This window comes from Dryobates pubescens, chromosome 3 (assembly GCF_014839835.1).
Source record: "Dryobates pubescens isolate bDryPub1 chromosome 3, bDryPub1.pri, whole genome shotgun sequence".
NCBI classification, from domain to species: Eukaryota; Metazoa; Chordata; class Aves; order Piciformes; family Picidae; genus Dryobates; species Dryobates pubescens.
In genome coordinates this window covers 39,739,293-39,754,734 of record NC_071614.1, presented here as the reverse complement: position 1 = coordinate 39,754,734, position 15,442 = coordinate 39,739,293, and the positions used below count along the sequence as shown (strand labels likewise).

The 15,442-nt window shown below is 37.1% G+C and overlaps 1 protein-coding gene across 3 annotated transcripts in view; it reads left to right on the top strand.

The window, feature by feature from the left end:
* PXDN (peroxidasin) overlaps positions 1-15,442 on the top strand; it is an 84,397-nt gene that overhangs the window by 14,315 nt on the left and 54,640 nt on the right. For all 3 annotated transcript variants that reach the window (XM_009902101.2, XM_054179991.1, XM_054179992.1), the window contains exons 2-3: positions 9,519-9,590; positions 11,157-11,228. In XM_009902101.2, coding sequence (XP_009900403.2) covers positions 9,519-9,590; positions 11,157-11,228 — 144 coding nt within the window. The remainder of the gene's footprint in view (positions 1-9,518; positions 9,591-11,156; positions 11,229-15,442) is intronic.

Here is a 15,442-nt window from a genome sequence, read left to right as displayed (position 1 = left end):
ACTTGCTTGCATTGAACCTGCATGCATTTTCCTGATAGAATAAAGTCAAAAAATTACAAAGAACTCTGAGTGTACTTTTCTGCCCACTCATATTTGAATTTTTAACATTTTGGGAGGTGTTTTACAAACTACCAAAAAAATTAAGGTATGAACTTCAGTGCTTAACTCCTTTGGGCCTGTTTTAAGAAAAATGGTCAATGCTACTCCTTACTTATCACTACGTACTTCAGCGGAAACTGAAGATAAACACACTTAAGCTGGGAACAGGGTGGGACCATCCCATTTTTAGTAGAAAATATAGTCAACTACTAGGATGATAAGCAAGTTATTAAAGTTTTCTTTTTTGAATCACAGTTTTTATTTTCTCAAAGGGATGATTCTGCTTGGGCAGCAATTAATTGCCTTAGAATGGGAACTGCTCTGCTGTTGTGGGCTTTGTCCTGTGTGGGATGTCAGGGGGATGATAATGTTTCTTTCTGGCTTTCAGTTTGTTCCTCCGAGAATATCAGTATTTAATGGATATAGAGTTTAGACTTAAGCATCCCTGTGAGACAGAGAAGTTCCAGAACATTACCTATTTTGCAAAATGGTAGACACAGTGAGAAAAAAGACTGATTTATGACTGCAGTGTAAAAGCAGCATTTCTCTGGGGGTTTTCACAGCAGTTACTCACACAACTATTAACTATAAAATGAAGCAAAACTTTTACTACATTTCAGTGGTGTATGGTATGCCATAAGCTAGTCAGCTTCCCTTTTGGGGGTCTTCTTTAGACTACTAGAGAGGAGGAACTTTTGTTTGTTTGTTTGTGTGTTGTTTGTTTGTGGCTGTTTTGTTTTGGTTTATTGTTGTTGCTGAAAAGTGTAGTTGAAACAAATGGTGTTGAGAGGGAAACAAAAAAGAGATTTGCTCAGTCTAAGGGCTTAACCATCATATATTTGTGCATATCTTATGTGTCTTACTTTATTTGGCATGGTACAAATGAAGGACAAGAAAGGAACCCTTTCCAAAGGATCTTTCTGTCAAAAATAATCCATAAACAATCATATGACTGTACTGTCAACAACCTTTTCATTGCTTGCTTTTAGAAACAGACCTCCCCTGAGACGTGTAAAGGTAGTTTTCACCTTTTCTTGTTATTGGGTCAGACTGCAGAAATAGCACTAAATCTCTTGGGATTCTACCTATACTGTTAAAAGAAGGATTTTTGGGAGTGGATCTTGGTTCTGGTTTGGAGTGGTGTTGGATATCTATGTCTCTATCTATCTATCTCTCTCTCTCTTTATATATATATATATACACTTTATTTTAAGATAGCATGAGAATTAAAAGCAATTATAAAATAAAACTTAATCACTTCAAAATACTGTATTCCTATAGTGGATGGATTTTAGAAGATTTCTGAAGGTGGATGAAAGAGCGAGCCACGCTCATTGCAGAGTAAAATTTCCATGTATAATTCTTGACAATTAATCCTAGATGCCTAAAACATTGAACCAGCAAATCCCATTTGAATCCTGTTAATGGCACTGCATAGCTGGTTGGAAAAAATGGTGTCAAAGGCATCAGAGGGATCTACAGACTTAGTAAGACAATACTGTCATGCTTTGCATTGAGTTCACATTTAAATGTTTTCCTCTCAACTCTAATGGCAAAACAATTGTTAGTTAAAACAAATCCTTAGCTCTTGGAAAAGGCTGCATTGTAAGCTTTCCATTCACCAGAGCTGCACCTGATAAATACATTTTTTAAGATTTATAAACTTGGAAGTCCCTTCAACAAATTTACATATTTGTGTGAACTAGGTATTATTTTAATTAGATAGTTGATAGGTCATCCAGATTTAATTTTTTATGTTTTGGTAAGCATGGTTTAGTGATTAAGATGAGTATTGCCAAGTGTTTTGCATCCTGTTCTACAGATCTCAATATTTTTGTCATACTAGCGTTTACTTTTGTTAATAAAATGATGGTGTACTATATACTATTGACTGTGACACTCACAATGTGAGAATTGTGTTTTAATTTCTTATTTAGAAATGCAGTGGCTTTATTTTATGTGCTTAGTGGTCCTGTACAGATAATAAAACTCTCAATGTAGATTGGGAAAAATGTTACATTGTATCTAGTAATTAGGCTAGGGAAGAACTAATCCAGAAAATGATTTACCAAAAATAAAGAATGATGTAATAGTGTTTCTGAAATAATCACAGGGCTAGAACTTAAAAACAGGCACATAAAAATAAAACCTTGGTTCCTCTGATATTCTAGAAAATGTGGCCTGCTGACAGTGGGGATTTCTTTTAAGTAATCTATAGCTGAAAGTGGGGTTTGGTTTTATTTGTTTAAAGTGGTGACCTTCTCTTTGTTTGTTCAACAAAGTGACACTTTTTCTTTTTTCAGAAGGTTGTAGTTAAAGTAGCATTAAAGTGCCATTGACATCATCCAGTTACTGCACAGACTTGATTATATAACCTCTTTTGTGCAATTTTCATGCTCTGCTCTGTTTGAATGTTTTTACTATGCTGATGGCTGTTTTTCATTTCCTGCTGGGATGACCTTGAATGAAAAAAGAATAAGAATAAAGTAGACATAGGCAATGTTGTCTTGCTGGCATCAGCACATCTTTTGTTCCGTGTTGAGAAACATAGCACTTTGGCATTTATGGTATAGGTTAGTTCTGCTGAGTAGTAATTAATCTTCAATGGTTAGAAAAAAAAAAAATAGCATTTTACTCTTATTTTGTTCTTCTGAATTTGCCAATGGCAAAGTGATCCAGTGATGACAATTCCCACCTTATAAAAACATCTGAAGAGAGATAAATAAAGAACTGATGGAGAGAGTACTCTTTAATTTAGATTATTAAATAATATTTATCTAACAAGACTCATCCTCTTTCTTTCAAAGGAAAATCAGATTAATTACTGCTTTTGTCCAGGTTTAGTATATGTCACATAGCTGAAGGAATTGTTGGTGTTCTGTTTTGTCAGTTCTTGTGGCCAATCAGCGTTTCGTAGCTAGCCTTATGGATAAATAAGATGAGTAAGAGGGCACTGCTTTCCACATACTCATCTTTTCCAGACTTCTTGCATCTCTCAGTATCAGAAAGTTAGGACAAGGAGATATCCACCCTTTGAAAGTTTTAGGGTTTTTTAAAATTTTCATAATTCCTGCTGATTCTTACTAGACCAAAGCCCCTCCTCCTGTAATTAGTCAGATGGTAGTTTAAAAGTCGATATTACTGTAGCATTTACAGTCACACATAGAAGAAGAGGTTTAGCTTTGCATAGTTTTCCTGGATCTTTTAAATGCTTCTACCTTTAATGCAGGGGGTTGGGCACCGGGTTGTATTTTTATAATCCACACTTAGCATTTCAGAACCTTTCAGGATTTAAGATACCAAAGACAGTAGAATTATGGAATCATTTTAATTGGAAAACCCCTTCAAGATCATCAGATCCAACCATTGTCTTAAGTCTACCTAGTCTGGTGCTAAACCATGTCCCTCAGAAACACATCTCTGTCTTTTAAACACCTCCAGGGATGGGAATTCAACCACCTCCTTGGGGAGCCTCCCCTGGTGCAACTTCAGGCTGTTTCATCCTATCACTTATTACTCGGGAGAAGAGTCCACTCTCTTTTCAGGGAGCTGTAGAGAGTGAGAAGGTCTCCCTTGAGCCTCCTTTCTTGCAATCTAAACAACCCTAGTTCCCTCAGCCACTTTTCGCAGGACGTTCTCCAGACTATTCACCAGCTTTGTTACTCTTCTCTGGACACACTCCAGCATGTCAATGTTTTTCTTGTAGTGAGAGCCTCGTACTTGGGTTATTGTGACACAAGTGCAAGACCTGGCACTTGGTCTTGTTGGACCTCATACAATTGGCCTTAGCCCATTGATCTAGCCTGTCCAGTTTTCAGTGCTAAATTGGATATAGTTTACTATTAAGAATGAAGAGTCTCAAGAGTGGAGACAAATGGATAAAGTAAGTTCAAATAAAGAATTTATTAGGAACGTTATTTTTGTCCACACAGGTTCTGCAGCACAGTTCTGACTTGCTTTGTCACAGGAAAGGCAATGTAGCAGTATTGTATTTATTTATATGCCCTACATGTAGATCTTAAAGATTTTCAGGAATCTCTTTCATAGAATCAATAAGGTTGGAAAAGACCTCAAATATCATCAAGTCTAACCTGTGACCCAAGACCTCATGACTACTAAACCATGGCACCTACTGCCATGTCCAATCCCCTCGCACCTACTGCCATGTCCAATCCCATCGCACCTACTGCCATGTCCAATCCCCTCTTGAACACCTCCAGGGACAGTGACTCCAACACATCCCTGGGCAGCCCATTCCAATGGCTAACAACTCTCCCCTGGCACAGTTTGAGACTGTGTCCTCTTGTTCTGGTGCTGGTTGCCTGAGAGAAGAGACCAACCCCCTCCTGGCGACAACCTCCCTTCAGGTAGCTGTAGACAGCAATAAGGTCTCCTCTGAGCTGCCTCTTTCTCCAGGCTAAACAACCCCAGCTCCCTCAGCCTCTCCTCATAGGGCTTGTGCTCAGGGCCTCTCACCAGCCTCATTGCCCTTCTCTGGACATGTTCAAGAGTCTTAATGTCCTTCTCAAATTGAGGATCCCAGAACTGGACACAGTACTCAAGGTGAGGCCTAACAAGTGCTGAGTACAGGGGCACAATGATTTCCTAAGCTACTCTGTATGTGCAACCCCTTTGCTGTGTACTGCTTGGCATGTATCCTAACTCATGGCTGTTTGTGGTGCTGTGGAACCCTGACTGTTCCCATATGCTGGAATGTGACTCTCAGGAGCATCCAATTGCTAAATTGTCAGCATGCTCTCTGGCACGTTCTTAGCCCAGGCAGTCTGGCACTGCTGGTAGCATTCCATGAATTATCACAGTGAAGATGACATGGGACCAGGAAAATAATCTGAAGAGTATGGGTTTTACTAGAAATCTGCCCTGTTGTTCTTTGTGCTTTTCAAGATAAAATGCTTTAAAACGATGGGCTTAGTTTCAGTGAAAGTCTGTAGGGCTGAAGTGTATTTTTATAACTTAAATTGTTATTGCATAGAGGGCTGCAAAAAGGAGAAAAAAGTGGAAACCATTGCCATTTGCAATGCTTTTGCAAACTGACAAACAAATGTTAGGGCTTTGTGTAGAAAACAGTTCATTTTCATTGTAATGACTCTTAGGTATTTTTACTTATGTACGTACATATGGCTATTTTTGAGAGCTAAGAGGTAACTCTCTTAGCAAAGTGTTTTGTGAGGCCGGGCAGAGGGTCAGCAGACACAAACTAGAACACAGGAGATTTCACTTGAATATAAAGAAAAACTTAACTTGGAGAGTGCTTGAGCATTGGACCAGGCTGCCCAGAGAGGTTGTGGAGTCCCTTCTCTGGAGAGATTCCAAATCTGCATGGACACATTCCTGTGCAACCTGATTTAGGTGACCCTGCTTTAGCAGTGGGATGGACTAGATGATCTTCAGAGGTCCCTTACAACCTCCACTGTTCTGTGATTTTTCTGAAGATGTTTAGGTGTAGGACTGCAAGCTAAGACCATTCACTACAGGAAAAGAAGCGGTAGCATACTGTCTCCTAAAAGCATTAATGCGTTGTCTAGGTATAATCTTAATGAGCAATATTTTTACTGTGACACACATAACAAAGGAGACAACATGAATTAAGAGTTAGGTGTACTGGATTTTTGTTTGGAGAACTGAATAATTGACATTTAGGTTTGGAATATTAGGCAAATGCTATTACAGTGCCCTGAAATTACATGCCACCATCATAGATGTTTATGTAACTTTAATTGGTTGTTTCATTTTTTATTTGGATATTGGGAAGGGTAGAATGACAATCAGCAACTGGGGTGGACCTTCTCAATCTGCTGTTACAAGCTTTTGATGCACTGTGGTCTGTCAGTGGAAGTAAAGGTTACTGTGCCCCAAGCCCCACATACAGCTGGGGAGCTGTCAGCTTGTAAGAGCAAAATGAAGAACGCAGACAAAAGTGAAAGAGAAACAACTGGGCAGGGTAGAGGCTTTTGTGAGTAAAAAGTCGTGTGGCAGCATGGCTGGGCAGGAACTAACCTGGGGGGGAAAAAAAAAGAGGTAAGAGACATCATCATGGTGATTAAGTACACAGTATTTCTACTACACAAAATGCCTCTGAAGATCTGTATCAAATGGACTCCTTGAGCTACCCTTACTCATTTTCCAGTCTACCACAGTCCTCATTCCTGCCATTCGCTCTCAGAGGGGATACTTCCTTGCGCTCCAATTGCTGTTAGGCTCGCACTTTGAGCTCTTCTCTTGTCCTCTGAAATGTTCTCCTAAGCTGGAGATGATGACATTTCAAGCCTGAGAAATGGTGCTTTTGCTTAGTACGGAGTATTTTCTTTTCTGCAGTGGTATGGCAGTGGTGACTAAGGCTTTTAACATTTCACCTACTGAAACGTTAATTGGCTATGACAGAACTGGTGGCTGTCTCATTCTTCCCTGTCTCTGTTGCTGTTCTGGTAATTATTGCCACTTTTCAGGGACTTGTTACTTGAGGCTTGTTTCTAATCTCAAACATCTTCCAACATAGTTGCAGCCACTCCAAATTTGCCAACATCTGTGAACTTCATGAGTTTATGTTTTTAATTCTAGCAGCCTTGAACTAAAATATTTTAAACCCTATTTATTACCTTAAACGTTTAATATTTAATACCTTACGGTAGATTGCTGCCCAACTCTACTTCCTACAACCTTTCAGTTTAACAGCTGGTCTTTGTTTATTCTTTTTCCCCCAGTAGAACACTTTGTTTACAGAAATTTTCTCTGAACCATAATTCTCTGGTTTGTTTATGTGAACGGCCTGTATCAAACCCCTTAAACTAATGTATGCAATATATATTCTATTTCCTTTATCCATTTGTCTCATTATCCTGTTGCATAAGGAAATTACAACAGAATTTCTTCCTGAGAAGTCTGTAGTGGTTACGAATTAAAAACCTTTATCTTCTCTGTACAAGAAATACCTCATGAAGTAGAATTAATTTAGCAAAAAAAAATTAAAGGAGGATGTTGTGTGTTCTCTGTCTTGGACCCCATTTGTCATCTGCCTTACTCTTTATTTTGGGTGATTTCATGCTCAAAAATGAATGAAAAAAGTTAACACTTAGAAGGGGCACTTCTTTTGGAGAATGAACTCTTCTTTGAAGGAATGTACCAAAAAAATGTAATCTTTCAGTTTGTTAAACATTTTCTTTTCTCCAATTTTAATGTAAATGTAGTGCTATTTTTTTTTTTAAATAAATATATAATTAATCTTTGTTTCATAGAAGGTTATAATGGCAACAGTATATTTTACTTACAGATACTAAATGCAGAGAAAAATTGGGTGCTGTGTTTTATTGTGCCCCATTTTAAATATCTTCATGCAGAATGAAAGTGAATGGGTAGGGTTTGAAACATGTTGTATTATGTAGTCGTAGAAACATCATATGGGAAGGGAAATAGTGTCAGAAGTTGGGATAAAACAGCACTACATGCAGCAATATTAAAATAGTATAAACTATTGTAATTATGTTGCTAATCCCTAGTTCTCCTAGTGAGCTACTGCAGAATGGATCTGACACATCAAATGGTGCTCATTTTGATGCTGACTCAAGAGGACTGGCTTCTTCATTGCATTCATAAAAGTTACATATTTATTAGTTTTTCTTCACTGTAGGGAATTGGCTTGCTTTTCAGATGAATGAATGAATGCATATTCTTTTATAGCTAAAAAGACATTCTGCATTCTGTCTATCCCTGGAACTTTAAAACTTGAGAAGTCCCATGTTGTTTTAGGAGCTAAATATTGCTAATGGCATTTCAAGGCTTCTGAAAAATCAGGCACTTTTCGGTATTCCATTCATTAGTTTTTGCACTTTTCATCATTGTAACTAAAGTTAAAATGCTCCCTTGAAACACAATAAACTTCCAGATAATCTAGAAAAATCTCCAATTTTTGCTACTAAATCTGGAAATCATCAGTCCAGCTGGGGGTTGAGTAAGGGGGCTGCCCTGCATGTCTATAGGCATTTTAACAACACATCTAAATAAGGGATAGCAGTTTACATCCCTCATTTATTTCAGTCACAGATCAGATATTTTGGTGGACTGTAATGCAAGCAGAACCACATGTCTAATCCTTTCCTTACAATAAACATCCTAAACCACTTATGTAGAAAACAGTCCTTCTAGAGCCATCATTCCAAAGTTGAATAAGCCCTGATTTGTGAAGAATGATGCTTACATATGCTCTTTTCAAAAGACTTCAGGCAACTGTGTCCCCCCATTATGTACATCCTCAGCCAGTCAGGTTATAGGGGATTAGCAAGCAGCTGACTTTTTGTCTGCTTTTCTGTATTTCCTTTGACTAAACACAAACTGCAGAGAGATTTCGTGATAACGTATTACCTGTTAAAGCACAGTGCATATTTATGTTGTAATTAGGACTGGTTTTGGTGTGAAGATTGAAGTTATGACATGTTGATGTCCTGCTTTCTTAAAGCAATTAATGGAAGGACAGTGCAGTAGGTGTGATCAGAGTCTTTCAGAATTATAACAGAATCATTTTGGCTGGAAAAGACCTTTAACATCAGTGATTCGAAGCTATACTACTGTAGCTGTATTACTCAAAGTGACCTAGCTATACCAAGTCTGGGGCTAAACACATTCCTCAGCACCACATCTCTGCCTCTTTGAGTTTGGAGCCAGGGGAAGACAGGATGTGGGCATAGGTGAGATGTGCTGCTGTCTTATTTCAGCAGCACAGAGGTATAAGACTGGCACTGCTGTGGTATTTCCCCACTTTCCTGTGCTGCTCTCACCTTGCTCCCTGGCACTGCTCACTCTGCAGAACCTTGCTTGAGAAATTAGCTTAATTCTCTTTGGTGAAGTTCTCATTAAGCTCTGTAGATCTAACAGGAAATGGAAGATGGTTAAAAAAAATGATAAAAATCTTAGAGAAAGTTAAACTAAATAACAAAACAGCTTCAGGCAGCTAGATTTACAGATTTTGAAAGCAGGATGACATCAAGTACTTAAGTCTCCTTACTCAAAACGAGAGTGAAGCAGCTTAGAAGTCTAGAAAGCTGGCCCTTCTTCTACTGTGTTTTATTGGATGTAAGTTTTTCTGTATCTGTTTATTTCCAAGTATTTTTCTTTACTGCATTATTTACAAGCAGCTTTTAAAATACAGAGACACTTCAATTTAGTGAAGTGCATCCCACTACAAGTTGCTTCACTTCATGACCACAGGTTCAACTTAAAATACAGGCTTCTGTATTGCCAGCCGAGGCTAAATTTGGCCAATCCTTGTCAGACTGTTTTGTTTCGTCAAAAGCTATGGTGTATGGACAGAGGTGATCACAAAAGACCTGTACTTAGTTTGGGGTTTTTTGTATGAAAAAATACAACTATTTTTTTTGTAACATAATTCTTCTTTCTTTCTTTTACAGAGACCTAAGATTTAATAGGATTAAAGAAATCCAGCCTGGAGAGTTTAGGCGGCTTAAAAACCTGAACACATTGTGAGTTCTTTTGCTGCTCTAAGGCCCTTTTCCCTTTTGATTTAATATGGTTAATTTGTTAATGTGCCAGATTTGCTCACTCATCACAGGTAAGCAGTCTCCCAAATTTGAGCTGTAGTATTTACACAGGTGAGGGAAGTGGGGTTTAGTATTTGAAAGCAAACCAGGTGGATGCCTGTTAAAATAAAAAAGGAAATTATTTATGTGCTGATGTTTTATTAACATATTTTAATTGGAGGTATGAAAAATACAGGCCTTTACTGTATTTTTTTCCCCAAATTGTGCTAAATGACTATAGTAAAATACCACATAATTGATCATGGAGTTACTACAGAGCTAGTCAAAGGCTCAGGTGTGTAAATATGTTGCAGTTACAAAATATTTGACAAGCTCTAATGTTTTGAAGTGTCTCGTTCTAGTGTGCTCTCCAAAACTGGCATAAGTCAGGTGGTTTTGTTCTTACAGAGCTGCAATGTAGTAATATCAGTGAGCTTTGGAACACTGTTATCTATGTATCCTGCAAGCACAAAACACAAAATGTATTGATACATCTTGTACTGTATATGCACAACAGAAGAAATTATAAGATTTTCTCCCCAAAAATGTTGTCTAAACCTGTGCTATCAAGACATTTTACTAACAACCCCTACTTCAAGTCACCTTTGATCATACCTCTGTTTGCAGTTGATACTCAGCTGTGAATTCATTAGATATCCAGGCTGAAGTTTCAAATTGTTCTGAGATCCACAAGTCCCAAATAAAGACAGGATTCATTAAGTTTGGATCCTCTTCTTAAAACCGCTGCATGAGGAATGGGTGCAATGCTGTGACTACTGATACTTGTGTTCCTTTGTAACGTAAAGGGTCCCGTACACAGAGTATTTCTAAGCAGCACCTGGGCAAAGTCACTGTAATGCACCTGCCAATGACAAATCTTTGTTAATATTGGTTTTATCAGTTTCAAACTGATGTGTGGACTTGAGAAAAAGATTTTTATTTTTCCTCCCCTCATCTCCATCTCAGATGCCTACTAAAAGCCATATTACATAGAATACATAGAATAAACCAGATTGGAAGAGACCTTCAAGATCATCGCGTCCAACCCATCAACCAATCCAACACCGCCCAAGCAACTAACCCACAGCACCAAGTACCCCGTCAAGTCTTCTCCTAAAAACCTCCAGTGATGGCGACTCCACCACCTCCCCAGGCAGCCCATTCCAATGGGCAATCACTCTTTCTGTATAGAACTTTTTTCTAACATCCAGCCTGAACCTCCCCTGGCGCAGCCTGAGACTGTGTCCTCTTGTTCTGTTATTTCAGGTTCTAGACTGATTGATTCATGTCATGTTTTTTCAGTTTTCTCCTGCAAGTCAGTGACTGAACAGCTGTTAGCACATCACTTTCTTCTAACAGTTACTGTTAGGGAAGACACTGTATTTTTTTAAAAGAAGTTTTCCTTTTAATACCATATTATAGCTGCTGTTACACCTTTCCTTCCCTCCCCACCCCCCTCCCAGCTGTTGCTTTATGTTAAAATAAGTTACTATTTGTTTCTTTTTGTAGGCTTCTAAACAACAATCAAATCAAAAGAATACCTAGTGGGGCATTTGAAGACCTTGAAAATCTGAAATATCTGTAAGTTAAATGAATGTCACTTTTTTGCATCAATATATAACTGAACTCCTTCAGTGAGGAAGTGTTACAATCTGAGATTTATGTTTTACTCTGACTCACTAAACTGGGAGATAAACTGCTTTGAAAATTTGTGAGATTAATGTATTAATGGGATGGGCCAGCCATGTTTCTATAAGTATCTGCTTGGAGATTTTCGAATACAAAACGATACTTTTAGGCAGTAGATTTTAAAGAACTTTCTAGTTGCTGTTTATTGTGTGCAACTTAAAAGATAATTTAGAAAGAGGTATATTGAAAGTTCTAGGAAGTCATGTCTTTAAAGGCTCGCTGAAACATTCATTACAGGTAATTTGTGTGTTTTGTAAAGTGGTTTAAAAGCAGCTAGTTCAAGATATGTGTCTATCGAAGCTTGTGCTATGTAAGGTTTTTAACTGCTCCTAAGTTGTTCACTGACAGTAGTATAAATTTGTAAGAAAAAAACTTAAGTCAAGCACAAAATAGGGAAGTACCTGTATGATGTGCCATGAGTTCTGTATCTTCAGGCATCTCATATATTTTAAGACAAACTCCACCCAATTTTAACAAACATATAGAATAGAATAGTATAGAATAAACCAGGTTGGAAGAGACCTTAAAGATCATCGTGTCCAACCTATCATCCAACACCACCCAACCAACTAAACCATGCAACCAAGCACCCTGTCAAGTCTCCTCCTGAACACCTTCAGTGATGGTGACTCCACCTCCTCCTCGGGCATCATAGTGTAATAATTATCCAAATAAACAAGGTATCAAAAATATTATTTTTATCTGTATAAAAGACTAAAGCTGAATAGGAAGTTGCCAACTATTTCAAAGCTGCGGTCTTTGGAATCCGTCCTGCGTATTGTCATTTAGAAGCGTTTCACTCCATTGTTTTGCTGTACTGGTCATTGCTTGAATATTGTGCAGAAACTAACAGCCACTTTGAGATGCTATTGTTTTGGAAACAATTCAGAAGATTAATTTTTCCATCTAGCTTTCAAGAATGCAGCATGGATAGCTCTAAGGAGGTGGGAGAAGGGAGGAAAATAAAAATCCCATTAATCTATGCAGACAGATCACCTGGTTTTCCAAGCTTTCCTTGATTATATTTCCTGGTTTCACTTTCATGTATATTGTTTTTCAGTAATAAATTTTTTTAATCTATATACAATAGGAGGAAAGAGAATACTTGACAGTCAATCCTCAATGAATTGTTAAAAGTCCATGATGATTGTATTTCTTACAAGATATGTTTATATGGTGGATCTGGTATGGAGCACTTTAAAGTCTTTTCATTTAGAATGGTTAAGCTTTACACAGTCAGCAACTGTGCAAAAATGCTACTTAGTTTTGACTAGTCCTTTGTTTTCATGTGCTTGCCTTTGCCTAGCTGTAGTAGACCTGAGATAAAACTCTACTATCCACTCTTCAGCTCAATATATGAGTGAAAAGAGCTAACCGAGATGGGATTTGTTCTCCTATATATATATACACACACACACGCACGTGTAGTGACATTTATTTATATTTAGATTGTGAAGAGGAGGATTTTTTTCTTTTTCCTCTTGTTCCTGGGAAAATTTGAATAAAGTTGGATGTGGTAGTTCATTCAGCTGGAGAGAGCCCTTCTTTAAAGACATCCACCCTTTTACTAAAATAAGCTTTAAAAAGATCTTTTAGCCTATTTCAACAACTGTGATAAAAAGGTTTAGCTGTAAATGCTTAGCTGTAGAGCCTTAAAATTACAAAAATGTTGGTACTGGTCAGATAATCAATACAGAAGGCTGAAATGTGCCAAATAAATACAGTACAGCTGAGCAAATGTCAGCTAAGTACATGCTAACTGCATTCTGTGTAACAAAGGGAACAAACCAGACCATTTCCAGATCCAAACCAGGATCAACTGAAATAGAAAAAAGGAGGAGAAACTGTCCAAAATTTTTAAATGTTGTTCAGGAGGCAGTATTAGAAAGCCAAAGGATCTGGAATAATTGAGATTTTCTATGGCCTGATCCAATGGATATTTGCAAACCTAACCTGTATTGTCAGGTTTCATAAAATGAGGTAATTTATCCATGATTTTTCATGTGTTCTTATCAGAACTCAAGTGCTGGAGTTCAGATGGTTCTGAAAATTCACTGAGTACTTTTAGTAAAACCTATCAAAAAATGTTAGGAGCTGGAAGGGAGCTCCAGAGACTTATCATTTCTCTGTGGCTTTGATTTAGCAAAACATCAGCATGTGTAAATACAGAATTCATAACTATTAGTAAATATTAATGTATAACTATGTATAATGTATTTGTAATGATACAGTTCTATATAAAACATAATACAGTATATTTTGAAAATCACAGTGGTGTCTGAGATAGATGTTAAGGTCCATTCCTGTATCTCTGCTGCTGCTGTTCTCAGACAAAACTTTTCCAGCAAGCTCTGGATATTTCAAATGCTGCTTTGTACTGTTTCTTTCTGAAATTAAGCTTAGAGGTGTGAGGTATATATGTTTTGAGAATTCTCTGTCTGAAGAACAAATTTCAACAGAGTACTGATGTTTTCTCAGTTTTCTGTGCATGAAAACTATTCATAATTTTTAAAGTTGGTCTTTACATTTCAAAACAAAAGTTATACACATGATCTTTGAAGCTTATGTTTTAGGAATACTCATTATCTTGTTCTTTATGTAATGATATTTGACAGTTCTATCAACAGTTTTGTGGGAACTCGCCATGCTGTTTATGGTAATTTGTCTGGAATTTCCATGCTAAAAGTTAGAAGGAAACAAATGTAATTGTTATTGTTTTGCTATGAAACTGAGAGAATATTTCTTTTTGTCTTTCTGTCTGTCTTTATACTGGAAGTATTAGTCTCTAGTACAAATTAAAAATGCATCACTAGCTTGGAACCCAACCATAGTATAGTTTCATTCTGCACTTCTGTATAATTTTATGGGTCTTATGTTCCCCCTTCTGAAAGGGTACTGTAAAAATCTCCTGCCTAAAGCAAACTTTAAAAGCTGTCTTCATATGAGCAAAATAATTGGTAGCATGTTTGTAATTTGTTGCTCCTGATACAAGATACATAAATATATAATATATATATATCTGTGTACATGATGTATGTGGGTTAATGAATGTGTTTAATTGACTTCCTGGGAGTTACTTGGTTTGCTGACTAGAGATGGTAGTACAAAAGGAAAACAGAAAAAAGCTTCCCAGCTTTATAATACTTAGATGGCAGGCAGATTTGTGGAAGCTTGGTAAGATAACCATTCTTGATCCTGAAAGTCAACAGTTTATTCTCCAAGAGAGAAGATAATTGTGAATTGAAGGTAGATGCAATCTACCATTTTAATGTGCCAGATATCAAAAGATTTTGAAACAGTGGAAGAAATTATGTTAAAAAGAAATAGTTTGTATTTTTCCAAATCTAAATTCTAGATCAGCAATTATAAAAGCCTTTTCTAGATAGAGAGAAGGTACTTGATAGTTACAGAGTGATAAACTAGCAGGTAATGTGAGGAAAATTGAAGGAAACATAAAAAGAGAATGAAAATATGTTGTCAACAACATTGATACATATTCACTGAGTAAGAAATGGAGAAGTGAGGAAGCAAATTGTAACATGATAAATGGAAATTAGGACTGTATGAAATGTATCTGTTCTGGAAATACTAAAAAGGAACATGCAAGGTTTGTTTTACCTTTAGTAAATGAAGTAGTAGTGGTTCAGGACACTTTTTAGGTTTGATGAAGTGCAGATTTGCTGACCTCACCCTTCTAAAAATGGGATTAGGTCATGTTTCCTTCTGTTCTTTCCACCAGTGTTGTTGTCATGGTCATATTATTTTGTCCCATTACTTTGTCCTTTGAACACCTGCAAAGATTCCAGATTATTTTTTTTTTTGTAATTTGTTTTGCTGCTTCCACCATCACCTTTACGTTCCTGTATAAATCACCCTTTGTCATCTTAATCCACTCCTCATTCATTCTTTGTAAAATTCTAGTGATTCCATTCTGTAAGAGAACTTACAGGTAAATAAAATGATAAATTGGTTTTTTTCCCCCTAATTATACTCTAAAGCTCCTTTCAGTTAGTGTAACTAGGATAAATTTTGAGAATTTATAGACTAGTATGGTGTTTACATAATTTTACTCATTAGGCACAGCAGCACTCTAGAAAGACTCCTTT